The 16,199-nt window shown below is 43.8% G+C and overlaps 1 protein-coding gene across 1 annotated transcript in view; it reads left to right on the plus strand.

Moving 5' to 3' along the window:
* The window catches only part of NSUN6 (NOP2/Sun RNA methyltransferase 6), a 54,029-nt gene that overhangs the window by 3,109 nt on the left and 34,721 nt on the right, over positions 1-16,199 (plus strand). Inside the window, 2 exon segments of the mRNA XM_044295051.1 lie at positions 796-895; positions 6,050-6,205. Coding sequence (XP_044150986.1) covers positions 821-895; positions 6,050-6,205 — 231 coding nt within the window. The 5' untranslated portion in view covers positions 796-820.

Consider the following 16,199-nt stretch of genomic DNA (forward strand, 5'->3'; position numbering starts at 1 on the left):
ACTCCCTGCTTTCCCTAGGAGGCCATCGACATTACGTTCATCGGTCACGAGGCCTAGGAGCAGTTCAGACCCATTCAAGTGAATGAGGCTGAGCGCAATACCAAGCACAGCCACTGTACAATGTATGGCGCTGTACTCGGTGAGCACAGGGAAAGCCGCGGCGCTCACGGGTGTTTTCTCAAACAGCTGATTGGCAGGGGTCCAGAGCATCTCCTACCTGTGGTCCCTGAAAAGCTGACCAAACACGGATGCCATCCGTGTCGTGTCAGCGTATTTTCACGGACCCATAGACTTCAGTGGGCACGTTTGGGCCGCATGCTCCCGTGATTTTTCCACTGACCCACGATCAATGGCAAACCACTGATATGTGAACAAACATTAAAATCAATGGGTACGCGCGCCCATGGAAAATGTGGACAGTACACATCCAATGTGAACAAGACCTTATGTAATTGCTCTGTTATATGCAGTTTGCATAAAGATATCCAAATTTGCACAAAATCACGTACGAGAGGAAAGCGTAGTCCAGAGGCTCACGTTCACTGACGCAGCTGCTGCTGGAGAAATGACGCGTTACATGGTGGCTATTCATTTGAAGATAATGAATGGGATGCGTTGTCCGCCAGAAGGAGAGCCCTTGGACGGGGGTCCCTGATCTGTGACATCCATGTGTTCTCTCCCCGTGAGAGACCACCTTATGTGGTCCTAAAAACGTCCGTCTCCGGTCTATGAAAGTGATCCGCGTATTGTTGTATCGTGCGGTGTGACTGATGGTCGCCTTCTTCCTCCTTCCAGAAGTTACTGACATCTCCGGCGTGAAATGTCCTTCTTCCCAAAGATACGCCTGAGAGAGGAGGTCGAGGATTATCTGCGTAATGTGTATCTCAACCCCGAGGTGAGCAGCGGCATACTAATGTGTCTGTGCCAAAAACGTGGTCCAACGTGGCTCTTCTGGGGGGGGGGGGGGGGGGGATTTATCCAAACAGGTGTAAAGGAGAACTGGCTTAGGTGCCCCTAGCAAGCAGCTGTGAAAAATGAAAGGATCAATCTGATTGGTTGCTATGGACAACTAAGCCAGTTCTACTTTACACCAGTTTGGATAAATCTCCCCCTCTGTGTAATTAAAGGGGTATTCCAATCCACAGGCTATGCTATAAGTATGGGTCTCATACCATCCTGTGAATCTATGTTATAAAAATCAATGTCTGTCTGTCTGTCTGTTCTCTATTGACATCGAAAAGCCTGAACAGTCGGACACCACATTTGGCACATAGGTACTTCAGGTGTCCGGGAAGGTTCTCAGCTCTCTAGGACCTAATGTTCTTGAGATATTCCCATGAAATGTATTAGCCAATAGAAGCTCGCAGGTCCTTCACTCATATCCTAACTACCATACACACGGTCACATGACCCTTATTAGCCAATAGAAGCTCGCAGATCCTTCTCATATCCTAACTACCATACACACGGTCACATGACCCTTACTGGCCAATAGAAGCTCGCAGGTCCTTCACTCATATCCTAACTACCATACACACGGTCACATGACCCTTATTAGCCAATAGAAGCTCGCAGGTCCTTCACTCATCTCCTAACTACCATACACACGGTCCACATGACCCTTATTAGCCAATAGAAGCTCGCAGGTCCTTCACTCATCTCCTAACTACCATACACCGGTCACATGACCCTTATTAGCCAATAGAAGCTCGCAGGTCCTTCACTCATATCCTAACTACCATACACCCGTCACATGACCCTTATTGGCCATGGAAGCTCACAGGCCCTTAGTCTCCACATACACACAGTTTTACACCAGGTTTCCATAACAACTCAGCCATTTTTTTATTCACTGTTATAGGTCGGCTTCACTATTAAGGGGGCAGGGTGCTGTGGAGTCTGGAGATCAGTGTTAAGGGGGCGAGGCACCGTGGAGGTTACTGTTAATGGGGTCGGGGCTCTGAGGAGCTCACTATTAAGGGGGCAGGGTGCTGGGGAGGTCACTGCTAAGGGGCGGGGCACTGTGGAGGTCACTATTAAGGGGGCAGGGTGCTGGGGAGGTCACTGCTAAGGGGCGGGGCACTGTGGAGGTCACTATTAAGGGGGCAGGGTGCTGGGGAGGTCACTGCTAAGGGGCGGGGCACTGTGGAGGTCACAGTTAAGGGGGTCGGGTGCTCTGGAGGTCGCTGTTATGGGGACAGTTAAAAATAAAGTAAACAGTGTGTGTATATAGAGCTACTAGTGATTTCTTGGTTAAAAAAAAGGGCAGGGATTGGCCTCCTGGACAACCTTGGAGCAAATCCAATAAACACACAGACAGAACAACACTTCATATTCGAGCAGCGCCAGGGACTTTTTCTAGTATGTCGTAAATGCCAGAGATGAGAATACCCCTTTAAACTACACCAGCAGGATAAATACAGTGGATATAAAAAGTCTACACACCCCTGTTAAAATGTCAGGTTTCTGTGATGTAAAATGAGACAAAGATAAATCATTTCAGAACTTTTTCCACCTTTAATGTGACCTATAAACTGTACAATTCAATTGAAAAACAAACTGAAATCTTTTAGGTGGAGGGAAGAAAAAATATAAACATAAAATAATATGGTTGCATAAGTGTGCACACCCTTAAACTAATACTTTGTTGAAGCACCTTTTGATTTTATTACGGCACTCAGTCTTTTTGGGTATGAGTCTATCAGCATGGGACATTTTGACTTGGAAAGATTTGCCCACTCTTCTTTGCAAAAACACTCCAAATCTGTCAGATTGCGAGGGCATCTCCTGGGCACAGCCCTCTTCAGATCACCCCACAGATTTTCAATCGGATTCAGGTCTGGGCTCTGGCTGGGCCATTTCAAAACTTTCATCTTCTTCTGGTGAAGCCATTCCTTGGTTGATTTGGATGTATGCTTTGGGTCGTTGTCATGCTGAAAGATTTCTGTTCAGATTTCTAGCAGAAGCCTGAAGGTTTTGTGCCAATATTGACTGGTATTTGGAACTGTTCATAATTCCCTCTAGCTTAACTAAGGCCCCAGTTCCAGCTGAAGAAGAACAGCCCCTTGGCATGACGCTGCCACCACCATGCTTCACTGTGGGGATGGTGTTCTTTTGGTGATGTGCAGTGTTGTTTTTGCGCCAAACATATCTTTTGGAATTATGGCCAAAAGTTCAACCTTGGTTTCATCAGACCATAACACCTTTTCCCACATGCTTTTGGGAGACTTCAGATGCGTTTTTGCAAAATGTAGCCTGGCTTGGATGTTTTTCTTCCTAAGAAAAGGCTTTCGTCTTGCCCCTCTACCCCATAGCCCAGACATATGAAGCATACGGGAGATTGTTGTCACATGTACCACACAGCCAGTACTTGCCAGATATTCCTGCAGCTCCTTTAATGTTGCTGTAGGCCTCTTGGTCGCCTCCCAGACCAGTTTTCTTCTCGTCTTTTCATAAATTTTGGAGGGACGTCCAGTTCTTGGTAATGTCCCTGTTGTGCCATATTTTCTCCACTTGATGATGATTGTCTTCAGCTGTGTTCCATGGTATATCTAATGTCTTGGAAATTCTTTTGTACCCTTCTCCTGACTTATACCTTATAACAATTGAGATCCCTCTGATGCTTTGGAAGCTCTCTGTGGACCATGGCTTCTGCTGTGGGATGCGACTAAGAAAATTTCAGGAAAGACCAACTAGAGCAGCTGAACTTTATTTGGGGTTAATCAGAGGCACTTTAAATGATGGCAGGTGTATGCGGACTCCTAGTTAACAGGATTTGAATGTGATTGCTTAATACTGAACACATCTACATCCCCAGTTATAAGAGGGTGTGCACACTTATGCAACCACATTATTATTATTATTTTTATTTTTTTTGTTTTCTTCCCTCCACCTAAAAGATTTCAGTTTGTTTTTCAATTGAATTGTACAGTTTATAGGTCACATTAAAGGTGGAAAAAGTTCTGAAATGATTTATCTTTGTCTCATTTTTTTACAGCACAGAAACCTGACATTTTAACAGGGGTGTGTAGACTTTTTATATCCACTGTATATATATGATGTCTGATTTAAATTTTTTACATTAGTCATGGGATAACCCCTTTAAATCTGCTTCCACTTGCACATTGATTTTATCGCAGATTTGATAGTTAAATCACTCCAGTCTAGGTATTGCCCTACTGTAAGTCAAGACTGGGGCAGACGGCAGCTGCAACCAATGTTCTTATGGAGACCTAGGAACAATATAGTTCTCCATATTAGTGGACATGGAACATTTAGGCCTCTTTCACACGGGCGTTACGGGAAAATGTGCGGGTGCGTTGCGGGAACATGCACGATTTTTCAGCGCGAGTGCAAAACATTGTAATGCGTTTTGCACTTGCGTGAGAAAAATCGGCATGTTTGGCTTGGGATCGGTGTTCTGTAGATTGTATTATTTTCCCTTATAACATGGTTATAAGGGAAAAAAATAGCATTCTGAATACAGAATGCATAGTAAAATAGCGCTGGAGGGGTTAAAAAATAATAAAAAATAATTAAACTCACCTTAATCCACTTGATCGCGCAGCCGGCATCTCTTTGGTCTTTTTTCTTTGCTTTGAGCAGGAACAGGACCTGTTGTGACGTCACTCCGGTCATCACATGGTCCGTCACATGATCTTTTACCATGGTGACGGACCATGTGATGACCGGAGTGACGTCACCACATGTCCTTTTCATGCACAAAGCAAAGAAAGAAGACAGAAGACATGCCGGCTGCGCGATCAAGTGGATTAAGGCGAGTTAAATAATTTTTCTTTTTTTTTTAACCCCTCCAGCCCTATTGTACTATGCATTCTGTATTCAGAATGCTATTATTTTCCCTTATAACCATGTTATAAGGGAAAATAATGATGATCGAGTCTCCATCCCGATCATCTCCTAGCAACCGTGCGTGAAAATCGTACTGCATCCGCACTTGCTTGCGGATGCTTGCGATTTTCACGCAACCCCATTCATTTCTATGGGGCCTGCGTTACGTGAAAAACGCACAAAATAGAGCATGCTGCGATTTTCACGCAACGCACAAGTGATGCGTGAAAATCACCGCTTATGTGCACAGCCCCATAGAAATGAATGGGTCGGGATTCAGTGCGGGTGCAATGCGTTCAACTCGCGCATCGCATCCGTGCGGAAATATCGCCCGTGTGAAAGGGGCCTTAGGATCTGGTATATGTTCCTAACTGATCCCAATATCCTCTGCCTAGCCTGATGACGATTAAGGGTCCATTCACACGTCTGCAATTTCGTTCCGCATTTTGCGGAACAGAATTGCGGATCCATTCATTTCTATGGGGCAGCACGATGTGCACCTCCGGGTCCGCAATTCCGTTCCCGAAAAAAATAGAACATGTCCAAGAATAGGCATATTCTATTAGTGCCGGCGATATGCCGTCCGCAAAATGCGGAACGCACATTGCCGTGTTTTGCGGATCCGTGGATCCGCTAAACACATTACGGACGTGTGAATGGACCCTAAAGGGGTTGTCTCACTTCATCAAGTGACATTTATCAGAAAGTTAATACAAGGCACTTACTAATGTATTGTGATTGTCCATATTTCCTCCTTTTCTGGCTGGATTCATTTTTCCATCCTATTGTGCACTGCTCATTTCCATGGTTACGACCACCCTGCAATCCAGTAGTGGTGGTCGTGCTTGCACACTATAGCAACAAGTCTCAGCCTCTCTGGTGGCCAGGACTGCGAGAGCGCGCATAGGCAAGCACGACCACCGCTGTAAGATTGCAGGGTGGTCGTAACCATGGAAACAAGCAGTGTATAATGTGACGGAAAAATTAATGAAGCCAGCAAAGGAAGCAATATGGACAATCACAATACATTAGTAAGTGCCTTGTACTAACTTTCTCTACTTGATAAATTCCATCTGCTGAACCCCTTGTGTTTTAGCTACACATAAGATGTATTTTTAAAGTTTTTTCTACTCAGGCAGTTAATTTCACATAGTGTTTTAAAACGTAGACCCTTTATTTTCTTTAACCTGTCTTACAGCTTGTGGCCACATTGGGGCCAGAAGAAGCAGAGAAGAAGTTTGTGCGTCTGCAGAATCATTTGTCCCATCCGCCATCTTTTACCACCATCCGTGTAAATACAAGACGAACCTCTGTGGAAAACGCAAAACAGCTTCTTAGTGAAGAAATACATAAGGTTAGACTTTCCTGTTATAGGTTTGGGGAGCTCCGCCATGTTCATAGTTTAGGAAATTATTGGGGGGGGGTCCGAGCTCACTGACCATCAGAAATTTCACTTACTGACCTGTCTAAATGCCAGAAAAAAGGTGTTTTGGCTGGAAACGGATGGGCACCTGAGGGGCAGGGCTCAGTGCCACCTCCAATCAGCCAAAGAATTAGACCAACAAGTAGGCGCCAAACCCATATGGGCGAAGTCATTGTGTTTGAGAAGAAATTCTATTTGTGAATCAGGAGTTAAAGGGTCTCTTCTCAAGATTTCTGATAGCGCTAGAATACCCAGATCGTGTTCGGTATTACTATGTAAGGATGTTACATCTAAAGTCACCCATATATAGTTCTCTTCCCATTGTAATGATTCTAATAGTTGGATAAGGTGAGACGTATCCCTGAGATAAGAAGGAAGTTTTTGGGACATATCTTTGTAAGAGTCCATTCACACGTCTGCGGAACGGGTGCAGACCCATTCTTTCTCTATGGGGCAGGAATGGATGCGGACAGCACACAGTGTGCTATACGTATTTCCAGAGCGCGCCCACGATCTTCCGGTCCGCGGCTCCGGAAAAAAATAGAACTTGTCCTATTCTTGTCGGCAATTGCGGACAAGAATAGGCAGTTCTATGGGGGGTACCGGCCGAGTGTATTGCGGATCCGCAATACACTACGGACGTGTGAATGGACCCCTAGTGAAAGTCGACTTATGCTGAAAGATTGGATGTTAAACAGTTAATACTAGAAATAATAGGTCTCCCAGGTGGTCGGGTCAGGCATTTGTGAATCTTAGGCAGGAAGTAAAAGCGTGAAATGGATGGATGTAACACTGTCAGGAATTCTCTTTCTTTTTATTTATAATACCTATCTCAAAACCCGCCTCTACCAGTTCAGAGAGGAGTGGGGTCCTCAATAATGATTCGATAAAATTCTTGGTCTGACAGTATTCTCTGTGATTCAGCTAGATAATAATCTGAATCCATGATCACTCCACCCCCCCCCCCCATCTGCACTTTTAAAGGGAACCTGTCACCTCAAAAACGCATATAAAACCGCCAGCATTACCGTATAGTAGCCCCCAGTCTGTTCATAATCATATGTTTGATCCGGTAGTCTGATGATCAATAGCTTAAATATTTTAAGCGCCATCTGCGCTATCTTGCTGGTCAGCTTCAAGTGAAGGGGGCAGCGGCTTCCTTGCTTCAAGTCAAGGTAAGAATGCCCCCTAACCGTCCCCTCTCTTGTTTGATTGACAGCCAGAAGTCTCACGCATGCGTGGTGCGCTCCTTGGTAAGGCGAGATCCCGTCTCCGGCTGCCGCTGTTAGCCGGCCTTCAGTGGTGCACCGCACATGCGTCAGACTTCTGCAATCCCAGCTGCACTTCAGGCTGTCAATCAAACAAGAGAGGGGACGGTTAGGGGACGTGCTTACCTGGACTTAAAGGGACTCTGTCACCAGTTTCTGACCCCCACTTTTAAAAATATGGTTCTGTGCATGGAGCCCTTGTGATTCCTATTGTGGTCTTATAAGCTAAATCTGCAGGCTCATTTAGTTAAAAAAACGTTTTATCTAACCTGTCAGTCATCTTGTTAAGGTGCCCAGGGCGTTGCTCATGGCTTAAAGATGCCGCCCGCCGCCGCCGTTCGTGCCCAGCTCCTCCTCTGCTCTCATCAGCGCCGCCTGAAAATACTTAGATACGCCTCCGGCTCTCCCTCACTCCCCCCTCCTTCTTTTCTAAGATCCCGCGCGTGCGCACAGGCCTGTGCCTGATGCGCCCGTGCGGACTTTTCCGTTCAGCCTCATTGAGCGAAGTGCGCATGCGCGGGCACTTTGCTCAACCTCCCGATAACGCGAACACTGCCGCCAGCCAGTCAGAGCCTGCGAAGAGCTGTCCGGAGCAGCACGTCTGCCCACAGCTCATTTCCAAGACCCACCGGAGGATTCGATTATATTGGTCCTTTCCCACCTCATTTTTTCGCACGCGCGGGATCTTAGAAAAGAAGGAGGGGGGAGTGAGGGAGAGCCGGAGGCGTATCTAAGTATTTTCAGGCGGCGATGATGAGAGCAGAGGAGGAGCTGGGCACGAACGGCGGCGGCGGGCGGCATCTTCAAGCCATGAGCAACGCCCTGGGCACCTTAACAAGATGACTGACAGGTTAGATAAAACGTTTTTTTTTAACTAAATGAGCCTGCAGATTTAGCTTATAACACCACAATAGGAATCACAAGGGCTCCATGCACAGAACCATATTTTTAAAAGTGGGGGTCAGAAACTGGTGACAGAGTCCCTTTAAAGCAAGGAATACTATACTACTATACGGTAATGCTGGCGGTTTTATATGCGTTTTTGAGGTGACAGGTTCCCTTTAATTACAATGTTTTTATTTTGGGTAAGGTTTTTCAAAGCTTTTTTTTCCTCTATAGTAAGATTGGGCTTCATGTGTAATTTCTTCATAGACCTTTTACTGGTGGTACTATAACCCGCGAAAGCTTCTTTTAGATTAGTTTGATTAGGTTGATTCTGCATTCATAGTTTTGTAGAAGTTAGGATTAAGGTCTTTTTCTCAACTTTGTTCATGTTATAACATTTTTGCTGTGAAGAAGAGGCATGTGATCTCTGCTGAGTCAAATTCACTGTTGAGAACTGCAAAAGTAAACCAAGCATCTGTGATAATATCTTGTAGGCAGAGGAACTGCCCAATAATCTTACAAAAACCTCTGGAAGAGCATGACATTGTGAATGGATTAATGGAATTTATTTACCCAAAAAATTAAACATATACATGGAATAACCTTTGGATGGTAATATATTTTCCTCAAAAAGCATTTTATATAAAAAAAAATCAGATTTAAATAAAAACAATCCGATTTTTTTTTAATTTTTTTTTTTAAATCATTGATTTTTATCCACCCTGGGTAAAAGGATGATTTATTTCTAAGTTGGGATTGAATAGGGGTTGGTCCTGATAGCTCTTGAGTGTCTAGTTCCGGCTGGTGTTGGGATAAGGTACTGGGCAATGGTGGAGGATTATTTTTGGACCTGGATGTTTGATATATAAAATAAAGTTTGAGAGTCAATTTACTTACAGGTCCTTCTCAAAAAATTAGCATATTGTGATAAAGTTCATTATTTTCTGTAATGTACTGATAAACATTAGACTTTCATATATTTTAGATTCATTACACACAACTGAAGTAGTTCAAGCCTTTTATTGTTTTAATATTGATGATTTTGGCATACAGCTCATGAAAACCCAAATTTCCTATCTCAAAAAATTAGCATATTTCATCCGACCAATAAAAGAAAAGTGTTTTTAATTAAAAAAAAGTCAACCTTCAAATAATTATGTTCAGTTATGCACTCAATACTTGGTGGGGAATCCTTTTGCAGAAATGACTGCTTCAATGCGGCGTGGCATGGAGGCAATCAGCCTGTGGCACTGCTGAGGTGTTATGGAGGCCCAGGATGCTTCGATAGCGGCCTTAAGCTCATCCAGAGTGTTGGGTCTTGCGTCTCTCAACTTTCTCTTCCCAATATCCCACAGATTCTCTATGGGGTTCAGGTCAGGAGAGTTGGCAGGCCAATTGAGCACAGTAATACCATGGTCAGTAAACCATTTACCAGTGGTTTTGGCACTGTGAGCAGGTGCCAGGTCGTGCTGAAAAATGACATCTTCATCTCCATAAAGCTTTTCAGCAGATGGAAGCATGAAGTGCTCCAAAATCTCCTGATAGCTAGCTGCATTGACCCTGCCCTTGATAAAACACAGTGGACCAACACCAGCAGCTGACATGGCACCCCAGACCATCACTGACTGTGGGTACTTGACACTGGACTTCAGGCATTTTGGCATTTCCCTCTCCCCAGTCTTCCTCCAGACTCTGGCACCTTGATTTCCGAATGACATGCAACAGTCCAGTGCTGCTTCTCTGTAGCCCAGGTCAGGCGCTTCTGCCGCTGTTTCTGGTTCAAAAGTGGCTTGACCTGGGGAATGCGGCACCTGTAGCCCATTTCCTGCACACGCCTGTACACGGTGGCTCTGGATGTTTCTACTCCAGACTCAGTCCACTGCTTCCGCAGGTCCCCCAAGGTCTGGAATCGGTCCTTCTCCACAATCTTCCTCAGGGTCCGGTCACCTCTTCTCGTTGTGCAGCGTTTTCTGCCACACTTTTTCCTTCCCACAGACTTCCCACTGAGGTGCCTTGATACAGCACTCTGGGAACAGCCTATTCGTTCAGAAATTTCTTTCTGTGTCTTACCCTCTTGCTTGAGGGTGTCAATGATGGCCTTCTGGGCAGCAGTCAGGTCGGCAGTCTTACCCATGATTGCGGTTTTGAGTAATGAACCAGGCTGGGAGTTTTTAAAAGCCTCAGGAATCTTTTGCAGGTGTTTAGAGTTAATTAGTTGATTCAGATGATTAGGTTAATAGCTTGTTTAGAGAACCTTTTCATGATATGCTAATTTTTTGAGATAGGAATTTGGGGTTTTCATGAGCTGTATGCCAAAATCATCAATATTAAAACAATAAAAGGCTTGAACTACTTAAGTTGGTGTGTAATGAATCTAAAATATATGAAAGTCTAATGTTTATCAGTACATTACAGAAAATAATGAACTTTATCACAATATGCTAATTTTTTGAGAAGGACCTGTATATATTAATTTAGGTCAACAAATAATTCAAAGAGTCCTGGTTCGTTGGTGGGACAGAATGAAAGTCCTTTGCTAAGTAGGGTCATTTAATTTTGTTTTAGTATGTGTTTGGACAGGTTGAAGATACCCAGATCTCTTTCTCGTAATTTCTTAACTTCAGGATCGTTTGTAATAGTGGACAGGGGTGTGTGTTTGTTGGTCGTTAGTCATCTTTCGGTTTGGATTTTTTGTTTTGAGGTGTTTCTATGTCCTCCCTGACATCCTCTGAATCGGATTTTCGTCTTTTCCGTGTTAGACCTATTGGGGTGTAAAATGGAGTAATTTTCATCGATTGCGTCTTGCGGTGAGTATTTAGAGGAGACTGATGTGATTGTGTGATTATTGGCATAGTAGATGTCTGTGGAGGACCTATATGGCTACCTGGTGGGAAGGTATTGGTGGTACTAATATTAGTCCTAATGTTGAAAGTATGGCTAGATAGTGAATATGTCTTTGAGGCATCATTGAGGGCTTTGTTGGTGTTCCCTAATGTATTATTCTTATTTCGTTTTCTATCCCAGATTCTAACGGTATTACTCTTGTCGTCTAAAAGATCTCTTTTAAATTTGGAGCATTTGATCCTGACTTCATTGTATTCATGTACTCGAAGGGTTCTATGTTTAAACAAAAGTGCTGGGTGAGGGGAGCTATTTTTAAGATACATATAGCTTTTTAATTTTAGAGTCAGGTTCGACAAGATAAGTTGACATTTAGAAATAGGGATCTTCATCAGTTCACTTGAGCATTTGTCACTGATATATCAAGTCGGTTTGTTGTAAATTCCATGTCGTTGCAAAATTAGGCTTTTAGTGAAGATCTTAAACCCTGGGGGGATCATCCCCAAAGATAGATAGATGGATAGAAAATAGTAAAAGAAAGAAGGCCAGATGAGGATAGGCAGCACAGGTGGTCAGAGTACGGGATAAAACCTGTACATCAGTAGGGGATAAAAAGGTGTTTTGGCTGGAAACGGATGGGCACCTGAGGGACAGGGCTCAGTGCCACCTCCAATCAGCCAAAAAAATTAGACCAACATGTTCATAGTTTTAGAAATCGATGGGGGGAGGGGGGGGGGGGTCCGAGCTCACTGACCATCAGAAATTTCACTTACTGACATGTCTAAATGCCACCGGCATCAATTACTGCCTCGGGTCAGCACGTTGGGGGGGGCAGAAGTTTGGAAGTTTTGTCTTTGAAATGACTGATCGGCAAGGAACTGGAGATTTCATACAAAGGTGTCCTGTGACGTCTTCAGCAGAATGAAACCAGAAAGTCCTGATGTATGACTGCCTACAGGACGGGCGCCTCAGAGTACAGGTTGGTGTTCAAGCTCAGATATTGCAGAGTTGTCTGGTTTGGACAGTCCTTGCATAGTCCTCTGAAGATGTGCACGGTACCCATTGAAATCAGTGGCCTGTTGCTGTTATCCACAAATTATCTTCTAGATAGAAGTCGTGAAATCTGTATGGGTGACGTGTTGTGGAAAGGCCGTGATACAGGCTCTCCTTAGCATTACAGAACGAGGCCAGGGCACTGCTGAGTTTGCATTTGGAAGCTCTGCTGTGACTGCTTGGGAGAGAAGGGGGGGATTTGCTGTGACTACTATTGTAGGGTGTGCTCTGCTGTGACTGCCTGGGAGAGAAGGGGGGTAAATGCTGTGACTACTATTGTGGGGCGTGCTCTGCTGTGACTACTTGGGAGAGAAAGGGGGCATTCTGTAACTATTTATTGTGGGGTGTGCTCTGCTGTGACTGCCTGGGAGAGAAGAGGGCATTCTCTGACTACTATTGTGGGGCGTGCTCTGCTGTGACTACTTGGGCGAGAAAGGGGGGAATTCTGTGACTACTCTTGGGGGCCTGTTCTACTGTGGGCATGTTTAATCTCAAGTAATGTGTAGTGGCAAGCTTATACATCATGTGTGTTTTGTGAGACAGTTGCATCTGAACTGAGTCCTATGGTGTCTTAAAAGGCGTGTTTCACCAAAAACATTTTTTCTGCCAGTTACAACCAGTTAGGGAAATGTATCCTTTTTTCAAATCTGTTTTTATTTTGTAATTGTAGATTTTTTTAAAATCTATTTGCTGATCCTGATTATGGGGGCGGCCATCTTACCTGACCTTTACGGCAGCCACATGGTCAGGGGGGGACCTTATTGACTTCTATAGAAGAGTTTTCTAGGCATGCTCTGTCACCTGTTAAGAGGTCACAAGGGAGTACATAAGCTGAGATAATTATATATCTACTGTATCTCTGTCTTTCTACGTATCTAGTTTGTACCTGTTTATCGTATATCTGTCTATCGGATCTCATATCTATCTATAAAACAAAAATACAACAGCAGCACAGTTAGAAAGAGTAAATCGGGTAAAAATCCTCAGGGAAGATAGGCAACCATTCCACTGTACAATATTTCCCAAAAAATGAGGCAGCACTCCAAATCAAAGTGAAAGGTGATGCCCCAATTTATTCCCAGGCAACATTTCAGCCCACTCAATGAGGCCTTTGTCAGGCTTGACAAAGGCCTCATTGAGTGGGCTGAAACATTGCCTGGGAAAAATTCGGGTCATCACCTTTCACTTTGATTTGGAGTGCTGCCTCATTTTTTGGAAATATATCTATCTATCTATCTGCCTGTCTAATATCTGCAGGGGTGCCCCCAGCCTTTCTGCTGCCTGAAGCGAAAACTGATACTGCGCCCCCCTTCTCAATGCAAATTTCTTAACCTAACCCCTTCCCTTCAGCCCATGGCCCTTCCCCTGCCCACCTCTTGCCCCTACCTGGGGCTGCCTGAGGTGATCGCCTCACCTGGCCTCATTGGTTGTGCACCCCTGAATATCTGTTATTCTAATCTCGCCTATGATAATGAGATGACTGCTGAAAAGTGATCTGAAAAGGAAATGGAGCCTATTATTAGTCTTGTCTTAGTGGCCAGTGCAAAAACTGCAGGATTTTAGGATTTTTAGATGAAATATAACATCATCCAAAAAATTTGGAAAAAATAAAATATGTTTAACATAAAAACTTGATTTAAACAAGGGCATGAATGATGTCTTCTTGGCCTGACCGATCTGTTTTCTTCTCACTTTGGGGGGGATCCGTGTGCTTGTCAGTGAACATGTCCCTGTAATGAGCTGGGCGACCCCTCTCCACGTTATAACATTGGTCTTGCACGTTCCAGAATCAATTAAAGAGATGACTTGAAAGTGCGAGGGATAAAGCTGCTTCCGCTGTAAGTCGCATTGTGCAGTCACACTCCCACAGAGCTGCCTTCATTTTGACAGCTTTTTATTTGTCTGTTTTCTAGGTCGAACACAAGGGTTAAAACATTCAGAAACCCTGACTAATAAAAGCGCCCACCGTCTGCAACCAATCCAGTACCTGCAGCCCGCAGCTATCCTATGCAGTGCAGCTAGGTTACTGGGCTCTGGGGAGGGTACTTCTACTTCTCCAGTCTCATAGCTTGAAGGGGTTATCCAGGAATTTGATATTGATGAGCTGTCCTCCCGGATAGGTCATCAATATCATATCAGCTGCCTGGTGAACGCTGCGGTCTCTTCACAGCTTGAATGGGACTGAACTGCATCTAGGCCATGTGACTGATGTACGGTGACATCACATGGTCTAGGAAGACGCCTAAGAGCTCATCAGGGATGCCGGGAGTCAGACCCCCCACCCATCTGATATTGATGACCTACCCTGAGGATAGATCATCAATATCAAATTTCCAGATAACTCCATTAAAGAAAATGTGTCATCAGAAATCGACCTATTGTTTATGAATCACGTTTTTATGTTTAACATCAACTCAAAGAATTTTTGATGATGTTATTTTTAATCTTCCACTATCTATATTTAAACAAAAACGATAAAATCCTGCGGTTTTCACACTGGCCACTAAAGGTGAGTTCACATCACGTTTTATGCCTCCGTTTGATGTATACGTTAGAAAAAAAGGATACAAAAATGCAGCACATCATGTTCTTGTATCCTGCAGAGTCTGGTAATAAAAAAACTTATAATTTTTTTTTGTTTTTTACAATGGAACTCGATGGTGAATAGATGCCATTGTATGGCATCATTTTGAAGAGATGTGTACTCCGCACACCATAAATCCACTGTGGGTGCCCGTTAGAGTTGTAGAACAGATATAAGGTTAATCCACGCCACTCCAATTCATGTGCAAATTTTTACATTTTATTGTGTTTACAGATAATCATTGTATACATCCAGATTCAATGGTTAGTATGTAGCCACATAAATCATAGTTCCCAGATGTTTCGGTCTAATTATGACCTTCCTCAGCGGGATCTTAGTGGCGGTGCAGTAGGTATGGCGTTGGATGTCCATACATAATCTGGATGTATACAATGATAATCTGTAAACACAATAAAATGTAAAAATTTGCACATGAATTGGAGTGCCGTGGATTAACCTTATAACTGTATAGCATCAGTCTGAGGCATCCATTTAACGTATACGTTAAACGGATGGGAAAAAATATGATGTGAACCCAGTGTAAGCCTAATAATAGGGACCACTTCTTGGTCTGTACAGATCCTTTTTCTGTAGTTATCTGCTTATCTGTCATTCTAATCCTGCCTGTAATGATATCACCTCTGTGTATAGATAAGACATGATCCTCCATTCACAATAGGTGATTGTCAAATCTTATCTATTCTTTCCTTGTACAATGACCTCTGCACAGGTCACAGAGCATGCGTAGAAGACTCTACTATAGAAGTCAATAAGGTCCTCTCCTGACCATTGTGTCTATGGCCCATGGGGCTGCTGTAAAGCAATTTCCTTAAAGGGGTTGTCCGGCCATATATATTGATGACCTAACCTCTGGGCGCGCGTTTTCTCTCTTCTCTTTAGGTGATTTATGTTAAGTATTGATTAATTTATTGAATAATTACAATGATATATAAAGCATCCTGGGACACACAAACAGTTACTCCTGAGGAAGCCGGACGCTACCGGCGATACGTGTGGGGCACTACTTGTCTGCCTCGGACCCACCTATGTAGGTCCAGGTTTACTTGCTGTACATCATACAGGTATTAGGTGTCTTGATGCCACATCATAATTATTGTATTGTAGATTGTTATCTGACTTTTCCTTTTTTTGGCACTATTTGCTATTGTTTAACCTGGACTTGTTACATTGTGTCCTTATCTGTGGACTAACCTCCGGATAGGTCATCTATATATATATACACTCACCTAAAGAATTATTAGGAACACCTGTTCTATTTCTCATTAATGCGATT

This window comes from Bufo gargarizans, chromosome 5, assembly GCF_014858855.1.
Source record: "Bufo gargarizans isolate SCDJY-AF-19 chromosome 5, ASM1485885v1, whole genome shotgun sequence".
Lineage (NCBI taxonomy): Eukaryota > Metazoa > Chordata > Amphibia > Anura > Bufonidae > Bufo > Bufo gargarizans.